This window comes from Alternaria infectoria (assembly GCF_024043175.1).
Source record: "Alternaria infectoria strain BMP 0036 chromosome Unknown scaffold_14, whole genome shotgun sequence".
Taxonomy (NCBI): Eukaryota; Fungi; Ascomycota; class Dothideomycetes; order Pleosporales; family Pleosporaceae; genus Alternaria; species Alternaria infectoria.
Genome location: NW_026250703.1, coordinates 717,904 through 744,980, shown reverse-complemented (window position 1 = coordinate 744,980; position 27,077 = coordinate 717,904). Strand labels below are relative to the sequence as shown.

The following is a 27,077-nucleotide window of genomic DNA, read 5'->3' as shown; positions in this document are numbered from 1 at the left end:
CGACCACAGGGAGACCGTCTCCACCACAAGGTTCCGGTAGGTTATCGCACTCGATGTGTCTCGACATGACACTGTGAGTAGTCTGAATGGGCTCAAGATTGTCTGCCTGCTGTTGACCTTGATCTTGATCTTTGAACGAAAATCCCGTAGATGTAAAGAGCTAATTAAATGACCAGCATCTATTGAAGGTGTTCGGATTGCATGGGTTCAGTTGGTAAAAGCATGTCTTATTATATGGTTGCGTAAAAGCGCTGGGTGTGTAACAGATACGATGCCACATAGGGGCGAAAATTCTAATATAATGTGAGAGCAGTTATACGATCACACGACGCAGCTGTCTATTTACATCCAATAATCTTATATAGAAATGGGGCTGGGAAGGGTGAACCTGGGGTATGCCTCCAAGGCTGACTGCAAGTATCGGATGGGGCGGTTTTTCCAAATTTGACCTGGTCCGAGAAGACTGAGACGTTGCTATCCTCACTGTCGGTTTTCGTTCCAAATTACCCTCTCGCTCTTATGGAGCATGTAAATCCAGTCAGGAGGTCCGGAGATGCCTCCATTCCCGTGCAAGTCAGCATCCCGCTGGTTCTCATTGAACTGTGGACGATAAGCGCCTCTGTGCTGCCTGTGATAAGCACATTTTTGTGGATCCCAGTCTCTAATTTTTTCCGTGCACCCAATGCATCTGAGTATATAGAACTGTAGCCGGTAGATCTATGGTAAGTGTCGACGAAGCGGAAGGAGGACGTGAACTAGGAATTAGGAATTCAGAGGTCACAAATCAAGCTTGCGCTTTCGGAATCGCGATGTAACTTGGATAGTGCAGGGCAGTCGAAAAGCACGGCCAGTCACAACAACTGACCGACGCCGTTCTGGTACCTATCAACTGAATGAATCGAATACCGCAAATGATTCCTTCCGGTCAGCGTACTTATTTCTGACCGTCAGATTTTGTAGCTGGAAGCAGTTATCACTGTGACAGGACGTTAGCATGTGATACTATGACGACACAGGGTCCACATCCGAAGCTGGAGACCTCGGAGCACGCTTAGGCCGTCAACGGGAGTGGCATATGAAACTTCCATGCATGTACCGAGGTGTCTGCTGCTGTCAACCTTTGAAAGCATTGGTCGGATAGTTCTCGGAGGAAGATTGTTGATCGTCGCTAAGGCCCAAACGGGTAACGGCGGCCCGTCAGCTAGCGGGGCGAGAATCGCAACGAACACCAAGGCGCGACGGAACCAATTCCTCCCCGGGGGCCGATCCACCCTGTCGAAAACTTCAAGACTCTCATGCAGACTATCGCAAACCGTCCCCGAGCATGGTTGAATCGAAAGTCGGCATATCGTCTAATTCGCCGGGCTCAGCAAGCAAACCCAGCGGAGGACGACATCGCGTCATCTCCTCTTGTTTGACATGTCGGCGCAGGAAAGTCAAATGTGATCACGTTCATCCAGTATGCGGTTCTTGCATGCGAGGAAGTCATGTGTGTACCTGGACAGATCAAATACCGGCATCCACTACTACTGGAAGGATTTCGAAACCCACGGCTGGGGCCACTGGAAAGACCGGGAAAGGCAGTGACGTGCAAGCCCGGTTGGACAGACTCGAATATCTTTTAGAGAAAGCTGTTGCGGGACAGGGGGCGAAATCCACGGCATCCGTACGGTCCAGTGTTGAATTAGACAGGAAAGAAGTGGAGGCGCTGACCCCATCGTCGAATAGCCAGACTTCCCATGGAGGAGGAATCGCTTCTGATGGTGGCGACGGGACCCTCTTGTTGAATGATGGGCAGTCTCAGTTTGTCTCGTCTCTGCATTTTGCATTACTGGCCGATGAGGTGAGTGCCGCTTTTCGACATGACAGAACATATCTCCGAGTTGCACCGAGCGAAAGCTACATTCATTCTTATTGTATTTCTCTGTTTCTAGGAATATTGAACAATACTGATTGAGCTTTAGATACAAGACATCAAGGCCTTGCTTGGTGATAAGACCGACGAAGAGAGGAAGGAAGTGCCGCAAAGCAGTCTGGTTGACCTACTTTCCCTCGGTCGCGCAGGAGCCGGATCAAATCTAGAAAACCTGCTACCGAGCACAAAAGAGCACCGTGACACGCTGCTGGACGTCTATTTCGCAAATGTAGATCCTATGGTGAGAATTACCCATAGGCCAACGGTGATGCGCAAATTTTCCACCTACAACAACGAAGCACATCCCATGGCCTATGCCATCTACTTCTCTGCGATCAACTCTCTGCCTCCAAAGGTAGTCCACAACAAGTTTGGCGAGACAAAGGAATCACTCCTCGATCGATTTCAGCTGGGTGTTGAGATCTCACTGGCTCGGGAAAACTATCTCACAACATCGAATCTGGAGATATTCCAGGGATTTGTATTATGGTTGACCTGTATTACCAGAGAAGAAGATATGGGTAAGTGTGCTAGATGTTTATAGTTCTGCAACGCTCACACATATAGCAGGAAAAGCGTGGGTTCTGATAGGCATTGCATTTCGCATCGCTTTGAATCAAGGCCTGCATCGAGATCCATCGTTATTCCCGACCGGCTCCATGGACGCTCTGACTATTGAGCTACGTCGGCGTATGTGGCATCAACTAGGGCATTTGGAGTTCCGGGCAGCAGAATGCAAAGGGCAGGAACCGAGCATCACCGAAGACTTCTACACGACGCTGTTTCCACGAAACATCAACGATGAGGACCTTGTAGATGGCGCAAGTCCCGGTCCGGCCCCGTATGACGAACCGAAGTTTACTACTATGACGTTCCAACTTGTCCGGTTCAACGGCATGCGAGCTCTACGGCGTATAGTTCAAAGCACTTACCGCCTTGAACGCCGCATGCTAGACTCAGGACTCCATGGAACATCTCGTCCTGATCCAGCACAAGAACTCAGAGATCTTTATGAGCAGATCAAAGTGATGCTCGACGAAGTTCATGAAGAGAATCAGCGAAAATATTTGCATAACCTTAACCCAGAGGTGCCAATGGAGAGGCTGACGCTGGGACTGGCTTCACTGTTGGAGTGGCGTGCCTACTTACTGTTTTGGCTTCGGATGCCGCGTGCTTACCGCGATGTAGTCTTTTCGGACGAGATCCGCCGATCGTACGTTCCAGTCAGGGCCCTAACGAGAAACAACAATGGCTGATAATGCTAGGATCTTCGAGAAGTCAGTAAACTGCGTCGAAACACTAAACGGAGCCGCAGCCGATGTCGATGCTGCTCGCTTCCAATGGCACATTGGTCCGTAACCCCGACAATACCCACCCAGTGAGACACAAGAGCTAACTTTCAAAGGAGGAATCGCGTCTTTCCAAGCCATCATGCATATCCTATCAGAACTCCGCAACCCCCTCTTCAACGCACCTGACCGCCAACGCGCTCTAAGAGCCCTCCAGATGTCTCGTATCCTCCGCGAGAACAACAGCGCCAAAGCATGGCAAGCAGTCAAAAACATGATCGACAAGGCCGTCTCAGAACATAATCTCTCGCCAAGAGGGCCACCGCAGCCATCGACTACCTACGTCAGCCAACCCATCGTGCCTTCCATTCCCATGCCGCTGAACAACAACGCACCCAACAGCAACACGGGCGTATATCCGGCAATGCAAGGCATCCCAAGCTACGCCTACCAAAACCCGTCTGCAGCTTACAACCAACAAAACATGCCAGGACCATCTCAACCAGAACCCATGCAGACTCAACCCGACTTGCTGCAGTCTATGCAGTCTATGCAAGACAATGCGCCTTGCTGGGATGACATCAATCTCAACAACATCAACAACATCGTAGGCGACGTACAAGCTAGCACGGATGTAATCCCCGACTTTGATTTCGTAAGTGACCTTGACATGCTTAGGTAGACGGGGTCATTTGGCTAACAAAACCAGGGTTTCTGGGGCGACCCTTTTAACTACGAAAATGAACCTGCAGCCATGCCGTTGCAAGATGGCTACTTCCCTCAGTGGAGCGGGGGAATATGAAAGCAACGCACCAAGTCGCACGAATAACTTCATTCACAACTCCAACCCAAAGGACCGGTACCGTAGCGCGGTCATTACGTCCACGAGGGGCTCTTACCTAGGTGAGAGCGGACGACGAACATTCACTTATCATGTTCGCCAACCACTCTACTCTCAATAATATCTGCCACCGACGCATCATATGGTTCTCTAAACTCCCATGGACGATGCCGTTGTTCGCAAGCAAACCGGTGACCCTTATGGCGCTGTCTCGGTTTTCGACGCGAGTCGGACATGGGCTAAGGAGGCCTAATCCACCACTCTTGCTGTTCATGTGTTGTGTTTAGTATGGCGTTTGCTGGAAGTCCGCCCTGGACGATGGCTAGAACGGACGGATATGTGCGTGTTAGCATAGAGCTCAAGGCTTATTGAGGTCAGGCGTTTCATAGATCAAACATAGAGGAGCGGGTCTTTGTGATAAGGTTAGCTGTAGGAGTCGGACATTAAGAAAGGATCCAAATACATGGACACGTAAAGACAGGTCGCATGCAGTGTGTTTGTACAAGCCGTGGAATTAAGTTGGCGAATGGCAAAAGCATCAGACGTCCATGTTATACAATTAGCAAGCGCATAGTCGCTCAACCAAGTTCGTACGTAAAGTGCGAGCGAACCGAACAAGCTCTATCGAGAAAGACAGCTCCCATGCACACCACATGCATGGCAACTCCGTAGAAACGGCACACCAGCCCATCTACTCGTCCTTGACACCGCCACGGCCCGCACGCTCAGCAGCCTCAATGCTCTTCTTATCCGTCTTGATCTCGCCGCCGCTCATGGCGCCCATCATACCACCAGCCGCCTTCCACGGCCTAGCGAGGTCGCCGGTTGCCGGCTGGCCGAAGAGATGGACCTTGACGAGGTTGCCTTCGAACGCGCCCTTGAGGGGGATGATGGACTGGATGAGGAGCGGGTTGGTGTACTTGAAGTAAAGGTGCATGACGCCCATCATGCCGACACCCATTAGCTGGGCCTTGAAGAGCTCGCGCAGCTTCTGCAGGTCGTAGGCTTTGACGGTGGTAGCGACGAATTTCGGTTCTTCGCCTGAGCCCATCGGGGCCGGCTCGACGTATTTGACGACGGTCATGTCTGTGCTATTTGTTAGCCGCTGTGTCGGTCTACCCTGGGCTTTCTTTCCACGCACCATTCTTCTTGTTGATCTGCGCCTGCACGTAGAGGTAGATACCCGCGATGATCAGGTTGGAGACGATGTAGAGCGCGCGCACGCCGTTGAGGACAGTCGGGTCGTCGAAAGGTATCTTCTTGGAGATTTGCATAAATCCCAGGATGATGACCAGGTTGGAACTGCAGTCGAGTTAGCAAACTGTCTTCAACACTGGGCGCAGTGGATCCAGCGTACATTTGCGGGCTGATGGCCATGGTGACGTTGGAAGCGGATTGTTCGGGTGAAGAATTGAAGGTCGCTTTCGCGATCGTTTGACAAGAAGCTGGGGGTAGAGATGTGGTTGCGCGGAACGTGGGTGAGAGGGTAAAGACAAGCGGGCGACTTTTGTGGTGGGCGAGGGTCATGATTAGCGCGACCCAAGAGGCCAGGTTGTTGCCCGCCGCTGGCTAGCCCCAACAGGCATTCACCCTTCTAGTCTTATCTAATGCCTTCTCTAGACACATAGGGCGAGAACGACACAGAAGTCTTGGTGCGCGTCACGAGTATAGAAGGTGCACAGGTCTATGATGGAAGATTGAGAAGGCCATTCGCGCCTTCTGATCGTTCTGATGCAGGGTATCTCATCTATAGTCCCCAACATGCATATGCCATAACAAATCCAATATCAAGCCATACTCTGTATGTTCCAATGACGCCGCGCTAATGATTCAAAACTCCCTCGCCGGCTTCGTAGACACCCAATCGCGAAACGGTGTCGCGGCGATATGCTATGCAAACAACCAACGAACAAACAGAGAGGAATTTCTCCCACATACACAAATCCTGCCTTCCTCACATCACCAGACATTCGCGATCCGGCCTGTTCTTGTCCTTATTCTTCCCTTTGTCTAGGACTGTACCAGGCTCCCTACTCTTGCTCCTCCGTCTGTCTTTCTTCTCCTTCTTGCTCTTGCTGCCCGATAGACCTGCTTCTTTCTTCTCTTTGGCTGGAGAGTGGCCCTGTTGATCGTTCTCTACGCTCTTCACTTTTTCAATCACAATGTGAGGTTCGTCGCTGGGAGCTGCTTCAGTCGTAACCAGCTTGTCCTTGCTACCGCGTCCCGTTAGCCTCGATAACGTAAGAGACAAACGAGTCTCGCCGCTTGGACTACCTGGTCGACTTCTGTTGTTCCCAGACAACCATATTCGAGAGCCGCGCCGGGATACGGACAAGAAGCTGCTTTTCTGATCATCTGGTGTTTGCGGTTCAGTTCGGCCACGTAGACTGCCTTCGCCATCCTCGATCGCGGTGCTGCTGCGCCGATTGCTGGACATGCTGGTTCGACTAGCTGGCTCGTCTGTAGAATTGGATTCAGTATGCGGATCTTTGGTGTTGAAGTTGTCGTTCTCTACACCGGCCTCGGCATCCGCGGCTGTTGTAGAGGGCAGGGAAGCCAGCGTTTCTCGTGAAGGGTCGACGGACGGAACTCCTGATTGCGCTTCTGCATATGTGGGCGGATCTCCCCGGGAAGCGAGCTCTTCATCAATCGGCTGCACTTGGTAAAAGAGCAGATACGGTGACTCTTCTCGCAAGGCTGTCTTAATGTCAACTTCAGTCACCCGTTGCGGCGAGAGATCGTCAAAGCGTAACCACTTTTCCAGCTCTTCCTCCGAATCTGATTGCGCGGTGCCAGGTCGTTCGCGAGCGTTGGCACGGACAAGCGCAATATAGTGGCCAGAGTCGACTGATACGCCCCGATGACAGACGACAGACTGGAGGACAAGTTTGAAATTGCCAAACAGCGGACCTTCTTCTTTCATCCGATCATCAGATATGAAGTGAGGTAAACCGATATCGAGCGGAATGTCGATATATGTATTCAGACGCTTTGGAGCGCCGTGCGGCGTCATCGTATATCTCTTCAGGCATATGCCGAGAACCGGACGCTTCACCGAGAAATGCGCAGCGACTTGAGCATCGGTCTTTGGTACGTTGTCGGTATACCAGGGGATGAGACTGAAGAACTGCCAGGCCGGCATGAGAATCTCCTTCTTAAGTAGAGAAGCTGATCGTGGTCGGCCGCTAGAGCTGTTGTCCAGCATGTCTTCGACATGCTTCTTCTCATCAAACTTGCTCGTTTCCTGTGACTGACGTGTATATCGCTGGCTGAAGATACTATCAGCGCGACGGCGGCCTTGCAGATTTGGTCGCGTTGGAGTTAGTGGTGTGCTTGGCTCGTAAGTCATAGGCGTAGAGACGAGAGGGGTCATCGAGCCCTCCATCTCCATCGTCTCTATATGTATTGTCTCATTCTTCTCAGGATCCTTGTCTACGAATTCTTCGTCTTTGGACTTGATGGATGCTATCGTATTTTGCCGTTGCAGGTATCGCTTGACCTCGATTCTGTTGTTGAAATAGGTTTCCAAACAGTCTTCCAATGTGACAATGTGATCGCCCTCTTGTTCTGGAATGGCGACTTCCAGCAGCCGTTCGTTGACGAACTTGTGGTCATCTTCCTTGTCTTCGCGTCCGGTGTGGTAGATGTCCATCTTGAGGGTGAGTAGCGGCAGCTCGAGCGCACCAGTGATGAAAGTGAAAGCTTCCGAAGCGTCTTGTTGACGGACCTGTGCAGCATCTTCCCATCCGCACTTGGCAAGCGAATCCTGGAGATGCTTTGTCTACGATGTGCGTTAGCCACGAAGGAGTTGGATGACGAGGTAGGTCGTACCAAATCGACCTTTATGAGCTGACCACTCCTCAAGAGATTGACCCATAAGCGCAAGACAGCCGCCAATTTCTTCCTTGGCTCATCCTCAAAGTTGTCGTACAACATGGCCTCAAAGCTGTCGAGACGCGCGAACATGGCAAACAGCAGTGCGTCCAGATAGCACGTCACCATGTTCCGGTTTATGGCGCCCAGCATGGTCACGTCAGGACTGAAGTCCTTCAGCTCGCCTTCGAGCGATTCGTTGGCGAGCACTAGAAGATCGTAGGCTTTGTCGATGTCGTTGGGATGCCAGGCGAGGGCATGTTCGGCCTGTTCCTCTCCCATGCTGGTTATGCCGGCGCCTTGTAGGCGTGAAAGGAGCATCTTGACCTGCAGCCGGTTAGCCAGGTTGCATGCAGCCTTGTTCCCTCGCGTACCTTCTTCTCGGACTCATTGTTCGCTGGCGGTCTGGGACCTTCGCTCGTGAATATTCTGTAGAGGTCGGGCGAAGCATTGGTGGATTTGGACTGTAGAGACACATAGTCAGAAGAATGCGATGTGGAAGGTGGATCGGCGTTGGGTGTAAGAGAAGAAGCACGGCATGGTAGCTTCTGGTGTAGAAATAGAAGACTATCCTCTACCGATGTTCGCAGTACAAATGGGAGCTTGTGGTACAGCGTCTCGATGCCGGCAGACAAGCGCCGCTGGCAGCTGGGCGAGTCTTCCGGCAGCGCGACGGCGGCCGAGCATAGCAAAGGACTGAGAGAGTTGACAGAAGCGAAGGAGCTCAGGCGTACTTTGGTATGGGCGTGCTTGGACGCGCGCTTCTCATGATGCTTGTCGCGCCGGCTGAGAAAGCGTGACATGCCGTTCATGGTGGTGGACGGTGAAGGCGAGACCCATTCAGTGAAGGGAACGCGGCGGTGGGTAGCGGGGCAGGCAGCGAGCTTGGGTTCGGTGGTGGAGGAAGGTGCAGACGAGCCCTGAGCCCGGTGGTCGGTGGGGAAGCGAGCGGGTGTTTGGGGGCTGGCTGGCGGCCGCTGGGAGTTTGTCGATGAAAGCGCAATGGTGACGCGCGGTCAAAGGAGCGGCCAACAGACAGTGACCTCAACGCAAGACACAAAAAGAAAGACACGAGCACAGCATGTCCCCGATGCCGATCAGCCGCATTGTCGCGAGCTGACGTCCGACCTGGAGCAGTGGCAGGTGCGGACGAGTGGGGTAGCCCTATTGGCTAGCTGCGGACCCCAGAACCGCCCATCCCTGCCGCCCTCGCGTCTCGCGTATAGCGTATTCCGAGGAAAAGTCCGTTGGAGACGCTGTCGCATGCTGTGAGGCCCGTACCCACGACGACGCCGCACCACACACCCATGGCACTGCGCGAGCTGCCATTCCGCACGGCCACGGCCTTCTGCAACAGCACCAGACCCGCCATCCGCGCGGCTGTCCCCCTGTGCCGCCGCAATGCCTCGTCCGAAGCAGTCCGAGAAATTGAAGACGCCTCATCATTCGAGGTCCCGCCGCCATCGCAGGAACTGGCAAAGAACTACGACCCCGTAGCGCGGAGTCGGCTGCGGAGGAGAGGAAACAAGCAGCTGCCGCCAAGCAGGTACGGCCGCTGAAGCATGCACCAGCAGACACACAGGCTCATACATACCAGATACCAGTACCGATCCCCCAAATACTACCGCGGCCCTCTGCACCCCCACCAGCCACCTCCCGAGTCGGATCCCTCTTCGCGACTCTTCCAGCCTGGACCCTTCAGCCTGTCCCGTCTCGAGCAAACCTACCAGAGCAAGATCGCGTCCGATCTCCTCACCCTCACATATCAGCACTACCCTCCCGGTTACCGCGCTCCCAAGACGGAGCAAAGACTACGAGAATGGACTGGCGACTCCCCGTACTTCAAGAACCGCCCCCTCAGGCCTCCACGAGGTAAGGGTGAGGTGCTCCGGCTGCTTCAAGAGCCCCGCACTTTCCGCAACATACCCAAGATCACAGGCGTCACAGTTCACTCCATGGTGCCAGAAGCGCAAGAGAACAGCGGGAATCTGCACGTCGCAGGTATGATCCTGCAGGCCATCAGCAATGTACGAGCCGTGTCGCACAAGGCGAGACACAATGTCGTTGGGTGGGGCTTGCGTGCGGGCAGATATGTCTCGGTGACGGCCAAGATGGAGCGGGAAGATGCGGAGCACTTTCTGACAAAACTCATCGATGTGGTGTTGCCAAGGATCAAGGAGTGGAAAGGCGTACCAGGTTCGTCTGGGGACGGACACGGTAACATGAGCTTTGGTCTCACCCCAGACCAACTTGCCCTCTTCCCGGAAATTGAGGTCAACTATGATGCGTGAGTCGGCTGTCCTCTATTAATCTGCGCTCCGACTGACACAGTTCAGATACCCACCCAAGATGATTCCCGGTTGCCACATCACCATCCAAACCGATGCCACCAACAACAAGGACGCACGTCTACTCCTCCAATCCATTGGAATCCCATTCTACGGCAAGCTCAACGACTAACTGTAGATCTCCGACTATTGTGTATAAACTGTGTAGAACATGTAAGAATTATATACGTCTTACGATACATTGCATCTATCGCATGTATCCATCCCGCATTTTGATTCTGTCGAGTCGGAGAAAGACCCTGGTAAACCGCGCAACGAAAAATGAGAACAAGATGGACAGTTGTAGATTGAGCAAGATGAAGCACAAAATAGGACTCTGTCTAACCATCATGTATGCCCGCCGCGAATGTCTTACTATTGCGAAACATGCACTGCAACATGGTTGAATGTTGAGGACCGCGGCTTGAAAACATACATCGCGAGCAACACCATGTTCAGAAGCACAGTATTGGGATACGCAGACCAAGCAGAATCACCGTATATGTAAATACTCGGCCTCTTCATCTCGACATGAGACTGCAACCTATCGGGATGTGCCCTCGATAGACGAGTTATTTTCGTGAAGTTGTCGGGCGCGGACGGACCCTGGCACGAGATTTTAGGTTGGCCAAGCTCACCCGAAGAACTCCCGCCATGTCGCAGCTTCGCTCAGACCGCTAACCACCACTAAACCGACCCGCGATACCCTCCAAAAACCCCAGAGTTGCTTCCGTGACCACCATACCCGTCACGATGCAGGCAATCCGGCAACCCATGCGCTCTGCGCTCTCAAAGGCCGCTACCAGGCAGTATGCGACCGCTTCCTCGCAGTACGCCGAGACGATTAAGAACCTTCGCATCAACGGCGACACCAAGGTCCTGTTCCAGGGCTTCACGGGAAAGCAGGGAACGTGAGTGCGACTGCAAGAGCGCGTGGTTGGAAGAGGGGCTAATGCAGGACCAGCTTCCACGCACAACAAGCCATTGAATACGGTATGCGCAACGGACCCGCTGACAGAATCCTGTGAGGGGGAGGACTGACAGGGCGACAGGCACAAAGGTTGTTGGAGGCACAAACCCCAAGAAGGCGGGCACCGAGCACCTTGGACTGCCCGTCTTCAAGAACGTAGCAGAGGCCATGAAGGAGACTCAGGCTTCCGCTACTGCCATCTTCGTTCCGTACGCCATACCCCACAGCCGCATACAGACCATGCGATCTAACAGCCCTGTAGCCCGCCAGTCGCTGCTGCCAGTATCGAGGAGGCTATCAACGCAGAGGTTCCCCTGATTGTGACGTAGGTATACATATCAAACTTGGATACTTGGAAACTTACAACCGACAGTATTACTGAGGGTATCCCGCAACACGGTATGAAATACAGACATGGTCAATGAGGCACAGATACTGATTGATGCAGACATGGTCCGCATCACAGACATGCTCAAGACACAGAACAAGTCTCGCATGGTCGGCCCCAACTGCCCCGGTATCATCGCTCCCGTACGTTCTTTGCCTACCTCTTCCAATCTGGGTGTGATGTTGACTTGAAAAGGGTCAATGCAAGATTGGTATCATGCCAGGCTTCATCCACAAGCGCGGCCGCGTCGGTATTGTTTCTCGTTCCGGAACCCTCACATACGAAGCCGTCAACCAGACCACCCAAGCCGGCCTTGGCCAGTCACTCGTTGTCGGTATCGGCGGTGACCCCTTCTCCGGAACCAACTTCATCGACTGCCTGAATGTCTTCCTGAAGGACGAGGAGACTGACGGTATCATCATGATTGGTGAGATTGGTGGTTCCGCCGAGGAGGATGCCGCAGACTTCTTGAAGGAGTACAACACTGCCAACAAGCCCGTTGTCAGCTTCATCGCTGGTATCTCTGCACCGCCAGGCAGGAGAATGGGTCACGCTGGTGCCATTGTTAGTGGTGGAAAGGGTGATGCCAACTCCAAGATCACCGCGCTTGAGGCCGCTGGTGTCACTGTTGAGCGCTCCCCCGCCAAGCTAGGATCAACTCTCTACGACCAGTTCGTCAAGCGCGACTTGATATAAGCAGTCATAACGATGTTTCATTGAACTGCTTGAACGTGCCGGCTTGCATATTGCGGCTGCTGCATTAGGTCCATTGTACATTTTAGTCATAAGAGCAATCCATCGTGTGTGCATCTTCAGACCATATCCTCTCTAATCATGGTTTGGCTTGCTATAAAGGTTCTACTGAGTAATGTGCAGATATCGTGCTGACGTGCATGCAGCCCTCTTTTCACATGCAGATCCTGAACCCTGCTTGGGCGTGACCCAAACTAATCATTTTCGTCCAGTTCCCCGCAAACCTCCGAGCCGCATCCAATTGACTGCACTCTGCAATCGCAAACACAGCAACAGCATGTCGAAAACAAAGACCAAGCGCGCCCGTCGCGAGCTCAAGCGCGAAGGTGAGAAGAAGATCTTCGCGTTCCACAAGAAGAACGCGAAAGCAGCGGCCGACTCCAAACCCACGGCAAAAACTCCAGCGAACAAGAAGCAGAAGATGAGCGCACCAAATGCAGCAGCAGCATCCACACCTGCAACGACGCCCGCCCACGCGCAACCCCCAAAGAAGAAGCACAAAATTCCCTTCGGCGAGTACGACCACATACTCCTCGTCGGCGAAGGCGAATTCAGCTTCACGCGCTCCCTCGCCATAGAACACGGCTGCGCAAACGTAACGGCAACGAGCTACGACGACGAAGAAGACGTCCACAGCAAATACCCTTCCTTTAGAGAAATCCAAACCGAACTCTCCTCCCTCACACCGCCCGTCCCCCTCCACCACGACATCGACGCAACAAAACTATCCAGCTACAAACACCTACGGTGTAACCGCGACGACGACGATGACAACGACGAAGAAGGCTGGGACACAATCGCCTTCATGTTCCCACACACAGGCGGTCTATCCACCGACGTAAACCGACAGGTCCGCGCCAACCAAGCCCTCTTGGTATCCTTCTTCAAATCCTGCCTCGACACCTCGAATCCCAAACGGCGGCTACAAATCCTGCGGAACCAGGATGATAACAAGAAAGGCAGCCCGCCCCAGCAACCCATCCGCCCTTTTCTCCGCATGGGCGGCCGGATTATCGTCACGCTGTTCGAAGGCGAACCGTACACGCTGTGGAATATCAGGGATCTGGCGCGCCATGCGGGGTTGAAGGTGGTGGAGAGCTGGCAGTTTGATTGGAACCAGTATCCGGGGTATCATCATGTGAGGACGCTGGGGGCAATGGAGACGGGGTGGAAGGGCGAGGATAGGGCGGCGCGCATGTTTGTGTTTGAGAAGATCCCGCTCGTGGCGGATAGCGATGAGGAGAAGGAGATGGCGAGGCAGGCCAAGGTGGGCAGGGGTGGGCGACTGCCAAGTCAGAAAGAGGCGATGAAGAGGGCGTTGGACGAAGATGAGGAGGAAGATGACGAGTGAGCTGGAGATGGCGGAGACGCGCACGGTTGAGCAATACCTCCGATACGGAGCAAGCGCATGCTTGCGGGCGAAGCGTAAAGTGGTCATTGAGCTTAGGAACAATACCCAAGGCCATGAGGTCCTTCCTATCTACACATGAAAGAACCAGGTACGCCGACCCATACCGCGCCGAGCAGATTCCCATACCAAAACGCCACGCTATACCGGACTATCATACAAATGCCGCTAGAAGAAAGAAAGAGAGACAAAACATCACATAACATAAACCTTCCGGACCTCGCTCTCAGGCCACTGCTTGCCGCTCAGTCCTTCCGCCGGATCCCTCACGAACCCCTCTTCCGTGCCAACCTTCTCGTTGAAGACGCGCAGTCTCTCGGAGCCGTAAATGCGCTGGTTGGGCAGTACTACGGGACTGTCTTCAACGATACTCTTGGTGTGTAGGGCGTAGGGAACGTTGCGCGCCAGCTCGTTGAGCTCGGTACTACAGATTGGGCATACGGTTGTGGTAGAGGAAGCGGCGTTTGTGGAGGAGGGTGTGTAGGCGGAATGACAGGCGGGTGTCTTGAGCGCGGAGAGACCGGCGCTCAAGGCGACGTGGAGGAGCGGCCGCGGGGGCAGGGCGTAGAGGGTGTGATGAGTCGCGACGAAGCAATCGGCTAGATGCGACCACCGTGATGCCGAGTAGAAAGACTAGAAGGAATATTAGAGATAGGAACCACCAGCAGTCTGGGGAAACTCACAGCATAAGGTTCCACCTCATCCCACGGCCTATACGCCAACATGCCCGCTGCCCTCCTCATCAATTCGAAATCCCCACTCGTACTCAAATACTTCTTAGCATGCGCCCTCGCCTCCATCAACTTGGTTTCTCCACCTCCGCCCCCTATGCTGACTCCATGCATACCATCATCTTGTGTCTCCAACCCATCCATACCGCTCAACCCGGCCTCGTGTCCCTGTCTCACCAACTCAATATACTGCTGCAGCCTGAGCTCGAATTCGAGCAGGCTACCCCCCTTCTTGAGTTCTTTGCCATGTTCCTTGCACCACTCAAGCGCCAGCGTTGTACTCATGCCTTCCCGTAAACTCGTCTCAATCTTGTGACACGCAACGAATGCATCCACATCCACGAGCTCGGTGATTCCTTTGCTCTTCGCCAGACACGCTGCGCTCTCTGCATACCCCTCTCTTAGCAGGTAATCCACGAGTAACCGGCTTAACCGCGTGCGAGACCATTCGTCGTATTTGACGTCGACGAGGCTTTGCATTTCGTACAGGTCTTGCATGTGTTGTAGGCGCGCTTTTGTGGAGCGGTGGATGCGCGCTTCTTCTTCGTGGAGGGTTTCTAGTTTGCGCTTGAGGTTGTGCATCTTGCTTATCATGGTATCGATAGAGTCGAGTGTGGCTTCTGGGGAGGCGTTCTTGGAGGCGGCTTTGGTGGCGGCGGTTAGAGAGGTGGTGAGTGCGCTGGACGAGTGTTCGATGACGCGCTGGGCGTTTTTGAAGTTGCGCCGCGAGAGCTCGTAGGGCATACGCAGGAGTGGTTGGTCCTGCGATCGTGTTAGTAGGTAATACGGTATGTCTGGGTAGCTGGGAACGTTTTACGAGGAGGAGATGCGACTCCGCATTGAGCTTTGTACTTGTGAGCTCCGCCATGGCGGGCAGAGAGCGAGTGGAAGGAAGGAAAAGCTTCGTGCAAGAGTCGCTGTGTTCTGGGTTGTCGCGGTTTCAGATAGATACAGCGGGAGCGAAGGTCTCGAAGAGTAATGGTATGAGAGTGGAAAGATGGGAGGCTTGGTGTAGATGCTTAAGCTCCACTATCGCGGTGGAAGCTTGCGGGGGTGCTCGCTCGTCACAGCTCATAGCTCACCAATAGGCACGTGCCGAACATGTACCTACCGATAGCCACATATCCGTTCTACGTAGCCTCAAAACAGCTGTCTGCACATCCTTCTTCTCGATTACACGCATGTCAAACGTCCTCTGTCCACCGGAAGTATCATGTACATACACGCACAAATGCATCATCACAACTATGCGCACGACCTTAGCATCGCAAGCAGCACCCAGAATATGGAAACAACAATACATGCTTCTATGTGATATCATTCTGATCGTAAGGCAACTCTAAAACTCCTCTAAGACCCAATGCATCATAACGCATAATCCAGATGCCTCTACCCATGCAGAACGACACTGACGCAGGAAGCGATGAGCTGCCGGCCTACTGCAGAGGTATCCTGAAACCTGCTCTAAGGCCATTACTTTTGTTGTACCTGCGTTCCACAGCTCGAAGGACGCATGCAACTTGCGAAACTATCCCCAAAATCCGCTTAGAGAGCACCAGTCGACGCCATCTTCTTGCGGAGATGGTCCTTGTACTCGCCAATGGTTCCGTCCCACCTGCGGACGGTCTTGTGCTCGCACACCATAATGTCCTTCGCGATCTTGTCAAGCAATCTATCCATTGTTAGCAGGCTGATCAAAGTAGGAGAGTAAGATTGAACATACCGGAAGTCGTGGGAAACAACAACGACACCACCGCTGAAGGCGTTGATGGCATCCGCCAAACTGTCAATAGTAGGGATATCCAGACCGTTGGTAGGCTCGTCAAGCAACAACATGTTGGGTCCCTCAATAGCGAGCAGGGCGAAGACGATACGGGACTTCTGACCATCGGAAAGAGTGGCCATCTTCGATGTCTGTGCCTCACCAGTCATACCGTAGCGACCGAGCTGTTGGCGCCAGTATTGGAGGTCTTGGCTGATGTGGTGGAACTTATCACGGACGAAGTCAAGGGCAGACTTGGTGAGATCAAGCTGTTCAGCAGAGTGCTGGCTGTATACACCGAGCTTCAAGTGAGTGTGGCGCGACACAACACCGGATGTGGGGCTGAGCTTTCCGGTGAAGATGTTGAGAAGGGTGGACTTTCCAACACCGTTGGGTCCAACAAGAGCTGTTCGAGAGTCCATGTCGACACCAAAGTCCAGGTTCTCGTACAGGTTGTCTTTTGCATCTCCAGAGTAAGAGAAGGTAACGTCGTCAAGCGACAGCACAGGTGGGGGCAGCTTCTCGACGTCGGCGAAACGGAAAGTGAAGACACGGTCAACGGCAACGGGCTCGATCAGACCATCGGCCTCCATCTTGTCCAGAATCTTCTGGCGAGACTTGGCTTGCCTGACCAAGTTGGCGTAAGTACCAGCGGAAGCAATGAACTTCTTGATGTGCTTGATCTCGTCTTGCTGCTTCTCGTAGGCCTTGGTCTGGTTGACCTCCTGCTCGGTACGTGTCTTGTGGTATGTGTCGTAGTTACCTCCGTAGTAGAGGAGCTTCTTCTGACGCATGTCGATCATGTTTGTGCAGACACCGTTCAAGAAGTCCATGGAGTGGGACACGAGAACCAGGGTGCGCTCCCACTTCTTCATGTACTCCTCGAGCCACACACAGGCCTCCAAGTCCAAATGGGCAGTGGGGTCGTCGAGCAGCAGCAGGGCGGGCTTGACGAACAGCGCCTTGGCGAGCGCAACACGCATACGCCATCCACCGGACATGTCCTTTGTCTTCTTGTTGATGGTAACCTTGTTGAAACCGAGACCGGTAAGAATGAGGGATGCGCGGGTATGGAAGGTGGACGGGTCCATGTCTTCTTGACGCTGGTATAGTGTTAGTGGCGTGCCGCACTTTGATGTGGCGTGTACATACCTCGTAGATGTCGTCAAGGAGGGGGCTCTCGGGGCCGTCCTTCTCAAGGATGTCCTCAGCCAGCTTCTCGAGACGGGCCAGCTCGTTCTCAGCCTCGCGCACAACCCACTCCAGGGCACCCAGCTCAGTCTTGGGGGCACCCATGTTCAGCAGGTAGATGTCGATGTGCTCTGGGAAGGGGAACTCGCGCTTGTCGATGGCCTTGAGCAGGGTCGTCTTTCCGCAACCGTTCTCACCCAACAGACCGTATCGGCGGCCGTAGTTGATCTCGAGGGTGGAGTCGTTGAAGAGGACCTTTCCGTGGAACACGAGCGATGCAGAGATGATCTTGACATCGCGCGACTGCTCGAGCGAGGCGAGCACACCGGTGGTGACGCGGTCGGACAGACCGTGCTTGTCCTCCTGCATGGTCAGCTTCTTGACCTCCTCGTTCAGCTCGAGGTCCTCGGCCTCGTCGCCGTTCTCAGAGTTGGCCTTGGAGGCATTCTTGGAGTTGGCCTTGGAAGACAGCTTGGAGGTGGCCGTCTTCTTGGGCTTCGCATCGCCGTCGGCGGCGCGCTTCGCCTGGCGGGCAGCTTTTGAGGCGGAGACCATGGTGTCTTAGTGGTTTATGGGTGAAGACTCTGGGGTGGTGGAGGGAGGAGGAAATTTCGTAGGGTTGGGATCAACGTCAATCTGTGCCCCGCTAAGTCTCTTATCGATAGGTGTCGATACCCAAAGGTTTCAGTTTCGCGTCCTGTTCAAAGCGCGACACTCGAATGTGAAAACGAGTGGAGTGATGAAGCGCTGGAAGTGATGTAGAAAAAGAGGATTTGAGAGTAAGAAACGGCCAGGCCTGGTCAAACAATGCGACCCTGTGAATCAATTTTCTTACTTGTGGCGAAGGCTGCGCACGGCCAATGAGCGCTCCCCCACCATCATCATAGGGCAAGTAAGGCGCTCAACGCTCGAGGCTGACACCGCTACATGCATCTTTCGTTAAGATAGTAAGTCACCAGACAGGTAGCTAGGTCCAGATCCGGGCGAAGCAAGAAGTGTCTTCGTATGTATTCTGTACGAATATGTTTTCTATGTCTCCAGAAGTCCCGCCATGTGCCCCTCAACGGAAAAGTACGCCATGCGCATCGTTCTATATATATTTAGGTATGCGATGAACATGTGCTGCTCAGATCCCATTTTCGTTCAAAGTTACGAAACGATGAAGAGCATCGTTAGTATTAGGCATCACCTGTGTGGTTGTTGAGCATTGTGGATACCCCACGAGAGAGCGATGATCGTCATAGTTCTTATCTTCACCAACCTCAACAGCGATAAGCGCCGTCTATATACCGTGACTGCTCCCGCTATTGCTCGGCACCATAGTGAACTCAGCACTGCTCCTTTCGCTATCCGCTTCTTCCTTTTCTGAATCTACAGACTTTGTCTCCTTGTCGACCCTCTCTCGTAATTTTCCTCGTAACTTTTCCAGTACTCTCGTCTCTTCCGCATTCAAGTTCAAATCGTCTGGCAACGTGATCCTGGCGCCATTGATCTCAATCCTGTGCCTCTCGCAGTCATAGTGTTGCTCATCTGCACTCTTCTTTCGTTCTAAACCGCCCGTCGCATCTGGCACGACCTCTTCATCTCCAATCTTCACTTTCTGCAGATCCAAAGGGGTCCACCAGTATATTGGGAACTGCCTCTGGATGTTGTTGATGACCAGCCCAACTGCAATCATAAGAGTAGTGCCCCACAGAACGAGGCCGACGAAGTACCAGCCCATGGCTGTGATGACAGGGTCTGTTGCTGCAAGCACCGCGGATGCGCCGCCCGGTGGATGCACAGTATTGGTTAAGAGCATAACGGCAGACGCGCAACCGCATGCTATAGCGCCTGCGATCCATCGTATCGTATCGTATTCCGAGTGATATTGGAACAACTTCGATATGCCGACGCCGATGAGTGCAGAGATTCCATGGCCGAGGAGGGCATTGCGCGGTTGACCGAGTGGCGAGCGTATAGAGTTGTACTCAAGAATCGCAGAGGCACCCTGTATCACCAGTCAGCACAACGGACCACGGTCGCACCAGCCACAAGTAACATACGAATGAAGCGATCAACGCTGGCGGCTGATGCCATTGTATGCTGTCCGTATTATTGAAGACTGCCGCTACGACCGCCAGACCGCAGAACGCGCCCAACAACGACCAGAACGCTCCAAGTATGTTCCCAACATCTTGACGCGTCTCTCTTCTATACCCAAGGAACCTCGATACCGGCGTCGGAAGCTTGTGCAGCGGTGAAGGAGGAATGATGCGATTGAGGTAGCGATCGATATCAAGGTCCCATTCCCTGGCTGCAGAGAACACACTCATACTGACCAATGTGAACACAAAACAAACAAAACCTTCCCATGCGAATGGATAAGTAAAACAGAAAGCAGATCAACAGCTCAAAGAGATTAAAGTTCAATGGCCCCGGGAGCGGACCGTCAAAAGCACGAACTTGCAACCAAAGTCGCTCATCGCGCAATTTATTCCCGGATCCAGCTGTCAAACAACGGTACTTTGTCCGCTCCTGCACCATTCGAATGCGCAAATATGCCTATTTACTCTGACGTTGACCTTGCACATGCGCGACGATCTGAGGTAAAGGTCCACGCGCAGCAAGTTGGGCTTTACGTAAAATTACGTACCACAAATACCGCTGCAACATGGCTTTGTGAACATCTCCTCGGTTCCGCGGATGCGATTCTGTGTATTGGAAATAGGGTACTGAAATGATTTTGGGTGAAGGAAGTTTATTGTAGGTAGCTAAATGGTCGCAGGAGCGATGGGATGACACTTAGTAAACCTTACCCGCAGCCTTCTACCCAAATTTGACAATAACAGGTAAAGGGTTGCAATATTTTGCACACCTGCCATATCCATCGAGCTGCGCAAGCTATTGCGGTGTATGAGATTGTACTCCTTACCGTACCTGCAAGCCCCCGTGGCAGTTGGACGAGCTGTGGCATCCCTGCCATTACTACGCTAGACGGCAGCCTACATGGATCTCACCTGAGTATATGGACAGCACACACGACTAGGAGAAGGCGGTAAATCAGAAGCTCTGAAATGCACATGTAGTAAAATGCATTCACTAGACAGCGTACTATACTGTGATGTAAACGGGTATAACTCTACTTGAAAAGGTATCGAAAGGTACCGAGGCGCTATGCATCGTTCCGATCGTTGAACTGCGCTCCATGTCTGTAACGCCTGTAGTAAAACAAAAAAAGTGTCTACCGTAGATCGATCGATCCCATGCGTCGCTGACCGACAAACGCCTCATGGATAATGCGACAACCCGAAACCCCTGTCATCTATACTCCTGTGAAGACGTGAAACTGCTTCTGCGACTAGGTACCACGGAAAAGGAACTGCAAATCCTCAGGGCTGAGGCGGTCCATGGCGACCTTGTCGTTGTTCACGGTACCAGCAATCATAGCGGCCTTCTTTTCTTGCAACGCGACCATACGCGACTCTACACTGTCCTCGATACAGAGGCGAGTGATCACACAAGGACGACGTTGACCGATACGATGGCATCGGTCGGCAGACTGCCACTCAGCTGCTGGGTTCCACCAACTGCGTTTCATTAGCGTTCCGTGGAAAGATATGGCGGAGACTAATACTTACGGGTCAACGATGAATACCCTGGATGCTTCAGTAAGGTTGAGAGCGACGCCACCAGCCTTGAGGGAGACGAGGAAGACCTCGACATCCGGGTTGGTCATGAAGTGATCGATGCTCTTCTGGCGCTGTGCAGGAGTCATGCTGCCATCTAACATGACAGTGTTGAAACCGGCACGACGCAGACGCCACTCGATGAGCTGCAACATCGACGTGAACTGACTGAAGACGATGGACTTGAGTGTCTGCTTCTTGCTCCGAAGCTTGTAGAGGTCGTATACCAACATCTCAATTTTGGTGGAAGAAGTCCAGTTCTCCATCTTAATGCGGTTGATGATCGACGTCTTCTTGACAGAGTCCTCGTCTTGCTCAAGCTCTGGCTGTTCAAAGTCGATAGACAGGGCGATGTGGCAGCGAGGGCAATCTGCGTCCGTGCCAGAGGCTTCGCAGGTCTCCATGAAGTCCTTGATGCAAGCGCGACAGAACTCGTGACGGCAGTGAGAACGTACTGCGTCCTCGGCGGGCTCATCGCAGATATTGCACACGTAGACATTGCCAGCACCTTCCGCCGCGTTCTTCTTTAGCAAAAGATCGGGATGGTTGGCGACCTGTCGCATTTGCATGATAAGACCGAAGATGTTGGCGTAGTTGTTGAGCATGACACCCTGCGCAACGTAAGTATCGAATTTGCGGGCGGAGTTCGACATGATCGAGGTTGAGAAGTCGCGCTCCACCTCACTGAAGAACTCTTGGTGGATGATGATGTCCTTCATCGGCAACTCCATGGAGTTGGTATGATCGCGCTTCATACGTCGTAACATGATGCGAGCAGTGATCAAGTGAAGCTTTGTCAAGGCCTCCTCGCGGAGCTTATGGTCATCGCCAGTGATTGGGTTGAGCAGCTCCTGGTTGAACACTGAGATGTGCTCAGAAGCACCGTGGTTGCAGGCAACACACATGTGGTCATCGTCGGTGGCCCAATGCAGCTTCTCGCACTTGCATGAACGGCAGAAGTAGTCCGCAAATGGACGAACTTCCAGGAAGCGAAGAAGTGAGAAGAACTCTCCGATGCGATTCTGGACTGGCGTGCCAGACAAGCACCACTTGTAGTCACCAGTCAGCGCAAAGCAAGCCTTAGCTACACCGGTGTTGCGAGACTTGATACTATGCGCTTCGTCCAGGATAAGGCGGTGATAGTGGATGGCGTGGAGTGGTGATGCCTCCTTGACGATATCCTCACCGCGGGACCATCCTTTGGTTTCCTTGCGATGCAGCGATTCCAGAGAGTTGTACGAAACCATGATTACGTCGTAGGACTTGAGCTCCTTGATCGACATCTTCTTGCACTTGGCGTTCGTGCCGTGGTATACCAGAACCTTGAGCTTGTTGTTTGTGTACTCGCGGATCTCGTTGGACCATTGCATCAGAGCAACTGGCGGGACACATACGAGCGTCGGCTGCTTTGCAGGGTAATCGGACATGATCAGAGAGACGGCCTGGATAGTCTTGCCCATACCCATCTCATCTCCGAGCAGCCCACCCTTGTAGTGAGTTTTCTCCTGCCGAATCATCCAGCTAAGACCCTCAAGTTGAAATGGCTTCAATCGTCGGGTAATAGACTCTGGTTGCTCTGCCTGCTGAACCTCCAGAACGGGGATGTCCTCCAGAGTCTTCCACATAGTCTTCAGCTTTGGATGCTGTTGCTCGGCTCGTTCACGGTTCATGGCCCGCTTCCGCTCCCACTTGTCCGCGATGTGCGCATACCTCGCCCGACGATCAGTCGCTTCGTCTTTGTCGCCGCGGGTGAGCTTCTTCTTCCGGCCTCCAGATGCTTTCGGTTGGCGCGCCGCAGCAATCTTCTTCAGACGGTCACTTGTCGTCATCAAAGGCTCTTCATCGCTGTCGCTAGCCATTGGTGTCTCGACATCGTTAAGCAAAGACTCGGCGTCATCCACATCATCAGGACGAAACTCGCCGCCGTCAGACTCCTCGTCATCGAGAAAGTCCTCTTCCTTGAACGTTGCCTTCTTCGCACTAGAGCGTGCAGGACGACCACGCTTTGCTGAAGACTGAGCCTTGGCCTTGCCTTTGCCCTTGCCTTTGTAAGATGGTGCTGACGACAGAACAGCTGTCATTGAATCTGCGTCGTCATCGCTGAAGACCTCCTCGACCTTGGCTTTGCCCTTGCCCTTGCCCATGTATGAGGGCGCCTTCTTGCGACGCGAAGGCGCGATGGGCTCATCCTCGGATAGCATGTCCTCATCGTCCTCGTCCTTGATCTTCTGGCGCTTGCTGTGTGGCGCATCCTCATCGTCCTCCAACTGCATTTGTGCAGCGATCTCAGCGTCCATGTCGAGCGTCCAGTTTTCGGAGTCAGATTCGGAGTCTGACACGGCGGTGCGAGATCGTTTGGATGAGGTGCTCTGCGAAGGCGTCGTAGCGTTGTTCAGCCGACTACGGGCGGGCTTCTTGCCACGACTGACTGACGCAGCTGGCGTAGTCGAGATGCTGGTTCCTTGTGTTTCGTAGTCTGAGTTCTCCAGGGAGGGTGAGGCGGTCGAACTCTCTTGTCCTGCTTGTTGCGCGTTGAGCCCTGCTAGCCGTCCGCGAGTGGCGGGCGCCTTCTTGGACTTCATGGCGGGGACTCTAACTTCTTTCAACACGCGGCGGGCGCTGGCGGATGATTGAGGCACCTCGGGCTCGATGGTTTCGCTCTCGTGATCGGAAGAGTCGGGGATGAAAGATCGAGAGGTACGAGGGCGCGTCTGTTTGTTGCGACTATCAGCCAGGGAAGAGTCTACCAGGGCTGTAATCGCATTAGCGCAAGAATGATGCACAGCATTCACTTGTTAAGACAAAGTGAAGGCCAAAGTCAGCCTGTACATACCAGTTGTCGGCGCTGGGGAAGGTGCGGTGGCGACGTCATTCGCGACACCAGTCGACTTGCGGGTTGATCGCCGGGGCGCCATTATGATGAATTGGTGAAAGGAAAAGCAAGTGAAAATGCGACAGAGATCGAGGAACGCGCAGCGAACACTGATGAACGGATTGAATGAGCGACTGTAACTTCGACGGAGGGGTGAGATGACAAGAAGCACTAATTGTAGAAGGGTAGATACCCCTGGCCCTTTTGCGCCGATAGCCCGTCGCGCGTTCACGCCTCAGGTGGCAAATTCAGGGACAAGGTCGCAGAAAAGCAAGGATTGCAGGGCTTCGTAGAAAAAAAGTGCGCAAACGGCGTTTGCTGTACAACGCTGTCTCGGAAATGTACGACAATCACTGCAAGCTTGTCATGCAGGTGCGATGTGGGTGGGGAAGACGCGTCGCGTGCTGGAGACGGTAGCACGTGATCGATTTCAGGCTGCCATCTCATCCGTTTACAGACTAGCGCTGAATGTCCCGCTGCAAGTCCGAAGACGCGTAAAGCAAGAAGATCCGCTATACTTTCAATAGAGGCATTCGACTAATCAACAACGCCATGTTCACTTCAGAAGATCTCTCCACGCATGCCCGGATCGCGCGCGAGCCGTCTGGTGTCGCTAAAGAACATGACCCCGATGCTATACCTCTCGCAACGTTCGTTCGCTTCATGGATCTTCCCAAAGACATCCGATTCCTGGTCTATGAACACCTACTCAATCGGCGCATCAAGCCTTTATCTTTCCCGGAAATGGGGGTTGCCTATGAGGTGGTCACAATAGATCCGGCAGTCGCCCAAGCGTCACGCCAGCTCAGGGACGAAGCACGAGTGGCGACGCGCCAACAGCGTCTTGGTGGACCGCTTGTAATCTACGTTATCAAATCATTCAACCATGTGGGAGATATTTCTCGCACACTATCCATGGCTTACGACTCTGATCAACAACATATATTACAAGAGCGCATTAATGCAGCTGCATTCGAGCACGCAGATGTGTCCGACTCGGTTTTAAAAAGCCCCATCAGATTGCTCCATCAATTCTTTTTCTACTCTCGTACAAGAAGATATATCTTCGGTCGTGAGCGGAAACGGGGGATGTTACTCACTCGGAGTTACTTCGAATTCGCTGTGAGGAAGCTACGGCACAATGCTCACGTAGAATACCGGTTCTTGATAGGGGCAAACAACCTTGCACTTATGAGTTCTGGTAGCGATCGAGCAGAGCCCATGAACAAGGCTGTATCCAGGCAAGGAAACACACGATGCAATTTTGTCCTAGTCCCCGACAGTCACGCTACGCAAGATTCTCTTTCACAAATAGAGCTGTCTCCGGCTGGCGATTGTGTGCCCACGGAACTGGCCACACCTAAAGAACTCGCCTACATGCGGACCATGATATCCCAACTCGGAAGAGCCCGACCAACACAATCAGGGCTGCGATAATGATTCAAGGAAGATACCTGACTTCCCAGTTACAGGCTCAATGGACCGGATCCCAGATCCGTCTTGCGAATTGGCATGTGGCAACAGAGCAGGATCTGGACGCACAGCGGAAACTTGATAAGGTTGCTCGGATCTGATCACTAGGATGGCAAGTAAATTGGGCGGTGAAGAATAGGAGCCGCTCTCATGACTGCACGCAGAGACCGTTTGCAGTAATTATGAGATATTCAGATAGTGGAAACGGAGAAGAGTTGTTCATAGGTCCAGCGTTGGATGTGACCAGTATCAAAAGGTTGGTTAACAGTACAAATCCACAACTCAGCATTCTATGCGATCGCTACAAAGGCATTCAAAGTACCCAGGTTCCACGGTTTTCAGACTGGAGACCTAGCGCGTGCGAATGCATCTATACCTCCTCTTACTCAGACTTGCACCAAGTCATAAAGCCAAGGTCCAGCCGTGGTCAAAACGGGACAAGATAACCCATATCATCACGAAGACTATGTCCAAAGCTCTCAGTAGTAGTTGTGGTAGGTGTGGCAGTCGTGGTTGTCGTGGTTGTCGTGGTAGTCATCGTAGTTGTAGAAACGACCGGTTCGCCAAACGTCGAGTTCCTGCTCTGTCATGGCCTCCGATTGCAGCTTAATGTTCTTCGCATCAATAGCACTCTCTCCATACATTATCCCTATCTCAGCCCGTGACGGAATAGCATCGGGTGGCGGTGTAGCCGTAAAGATCACAGTCACCTCAAATGAACGAACGTCTTCCGGGTGAGTATTGGCTCTTCCCGTGAGTAAGTAGCGCAAATCCCTGTCGCCTTTTACTTTCCCGTTTGGGAACAGAACTCTTAACTGAAAGTGTGTCTCTTTGCGCATTCTTAGCACACAGAGACGATAGACTTTCTGGAGCGTTGTATCGTCGAATTCAGTAAGTGGGGACGTCTTACTTTCGCAACGCGTTTGATCGATACTCTGAACACGCATCCTCAGTTGACGGGTCGGTATCATCTGCGTAAACTTGGAGAGTTCGACAGGCATGCCGGCGTCGCCATGGTTCTCTTTGGACAGCGTATCCAAGTGATGACCCGAGGTGAGAGCTTCTAGAAAGCGCAGTGCAAACGTGCCATGTCCCTCCACGGCGACAAGCGTGATAGGTTGCCCCGGGAAGCCGTTGCCGAAGTAGGCTCTGATCTCGTCGCACAGAAGGCGGTTGACTAATAATAGTGCTGTGGAAGGCCTCAATTTGGTATACCAGAGGCAACGGTGGTCTCCAAAAATCGATACCAAGTGACTCTCGGGCTGCAAGTAATCGTATACTAATAACCGGATGTCTTTGGGAAGATCGAGGAAGCGGAAGGCATCAACGATACTGTCCATCTTGGGCTCTGAGGACAATAGATGAGGAGCTTAGGTATGCCGGCGTGGATGGGGTCCAAGAGCTGATGGGAGTCGTTCAATGTGGTGAAGCCAGGTTTCTAGTCCATTGCCGTCTTCCGTTATCGCGATGATGGTACAATAAGTTATGTTGTTCAGCCTAGTGAGACATGATTTCTGTATTCAGCTTCGAAGGTAGCGCGAATTGTGATGGCGAGCCGTTCTATGAGGGTTTTGCGGCGTCGATGGGGAATGGAATGAATGTCGATGTTCAGGAAG

General features: G+C 53.0%; 10 protein-coding genes across 10 annotated transcripts; 4 read left to right on the top strand and 6 right to left on the bottom strand.

Moving 5' to 3' along the window:
* Positions 1-3,097: 3,097 nt before the first annotated feature.
* J4E92_008007 (uncharacterized protein) lies at positions 3,098-3,886 on the top strand (the record flags this gene model as incomplete). Its single annotated transcript, XM_051499365.1, has 2 exons — positions 3,098-3,102; positions 3,295-3,886. 2 exons carry the CDS (start codon positions 3,098-3,100, stop codon positions 3,884-3,886), a joined length of 597 nt encoding a protein of 198 aa, XP_051350614.1.
* An 850-nt stretch (positions 3,887-4,736) lies between these two features.
* Positions 4,737-5,422, bottom strand: J4E92_008006 (uncharacterized protein; the record flags this gene model as incomplete). Its single annotated transcript, XM_051499364.1, has 3 exons — positions 4,737-5,131; positions 5,187-5,347; positions 5,403-5,422. 3 exons carry the CDS (start codon positions 5,420-5,422, stop codon positions 4,737-4,739), a joined length of 576 nt encoding a protein of 191 aa, XP_051350613.1.
* Positions 5,423-5,999: 577 nt separating this feature from the next.
* On the bottom strand, positions 6,000-8,730 carry J4E92_008005 (uncharacterized protein; the record flags this gene model as incomplete). The annotated part of the gene is made up of 3 exons (XM_051499363.1): positions 6,000-7,826; positions 7,877-8,245; positions 8,293-8,730. The coding sequence occupies 3 exons, from the start codon at positions 8,728-8,730 to the stop codon at positions 6,000-6,002; spliced, it is 2,634 nt and encodes an 877-aa protein (XP_051350612.1).
* Positions 8,731-9,225: 495 nt separating this feature from the next.
* On the top strand, positions 9,226-10,378 carry J4E92_008004 (uncharacterized protein; the record flags this gene model as incomplete). Its single annotated transcript, XM_051499362.1, has 3 exons — positions 9,226-9,464; positions 9,516-10,205; positions 10,255-10,378. The coding sequence occupies 3 exons, from the start codon at positions 9,226-9,228 to the stop codon at positions 10,376-10,378; spliced, it is 1,053 nt and encodes a 350-aa protein (XP_051350611.1).
* A 620-nt stretch (positions 10,379-10,998) lies between these two features.
* Positions 10,999-12,299, top strand: TCA8 (Succinate--CoA ligase [ADP-forming] subunit alpha, mitochondrial; the record flags this gene model as incomplete). The annotated part of the gene is made up of 7 exons (XM_051499361.1): positions 10,999-11,156; positions 11,210-11,238; positions 11,298-11,424; positions 11,478-11,540; positions 11,589-11,614; positions 11,664-11,746; positions 11,799-12,299. The coding sequence occupies 7 exons, from the start codon at positions 10,999-11,001 to the stop codon at positions 12,297-12,299; spliced, it is 987 nt and encodes a 328-aa protein (XP_051350610.1).
* Positions 12,300-12,633: 334 nt separating this feature from the next.
* J4E92_008002 (uncharacterized protein) lies at positions 12,634-13,707 on the top strand (the record flags this gene model as incomplete). The annotated part of the gene is made up of 1 exon (XM_051499360.1): positions 12,634-13,707. The coding sequence occupies one exon, from the start codon at positions 12,634-12,636 to the stop codon at positions 13,705-13,707; it is 1,074 nt and encodes a 357-aa protein (XP_051350609.1).
* Positions 13,708-13,959: 252 nt separating this feature from the next.
* Positions 13,960-15,363, bottom strand: FYV10 (GID complex subunit containing RING finger motif; the record flags this gene model as incomplete). The annotated part of the gene is made up of 3 exons (XM_051499359.1): positions 13,960-14,397; positions 14,448-15,257; positions 15,313-15,363. The coding sequence occupies 3 exons, from the start codon at positions 15,361-15,363 to the stop codon at positions 13,960-13,962; spliced, it is 1,299 nt and encodes a 432-aa protein (XP_051350608.1).
* Positions 15,364-16,040: 677 nt separating this feature from the next.
* ARB1 (ABC transporter ATP-binding protein arb1) lies at positions 16,041-18,003 on the bottom strand (the record flags this gene model as incomplete). The annotated part of the gene is made up of 3 exons (XM_051499358.1): positions 16,041-16,167; positions 16,219-17,360; positions 17,410-18,003. 3 exons carry the CDS (start codon positions 18,001-18,003, stop codon positions 16,041-16,043), a joined length of 1,863 nt encoding a protein of 620 aa, XP_051350607.1.
* Positions 18,004-18,730: 727 nt separating this feature from the next.
* On the bottom strand, positions 18,731-19,171 carry J4E92_007999 (uncharacterized protein; the record flags this gene model as incomplete). Its single annotated transcript, XM_051499357.1, has 1 exon — positions 18,731-19,171. The coding sequence occupies one exon, from the start codon at positions 19,169-19,171 to the stop codon at positions 18,731-18,733; it is 441 nt and encodes a 146-aa protein (XP_051350606.1).
* Positions 19,172-20,788: 1,617 nt separating this feature from the next.
* J4E92_007998 (uncharacterized protein) lies at positions 20,789-24,031 on the bottom strand (the record flags this gene model as incomplete). Its single annotated transcript, XM_051499356.1, has 3 exons — positions 20,789-21,017; positions 21,069-23,868; positions 23,950-24,031. 3 exons carry the CDS (start codon positions 24,029-24,031, stop codon positions 20,789-20,791), a joined length of 3,111 nt encoding a protein of 1,036 aa, XP_051350605.1.
* Positions 24,032-27,077: the final 3,046 nt, after the last annotated feature.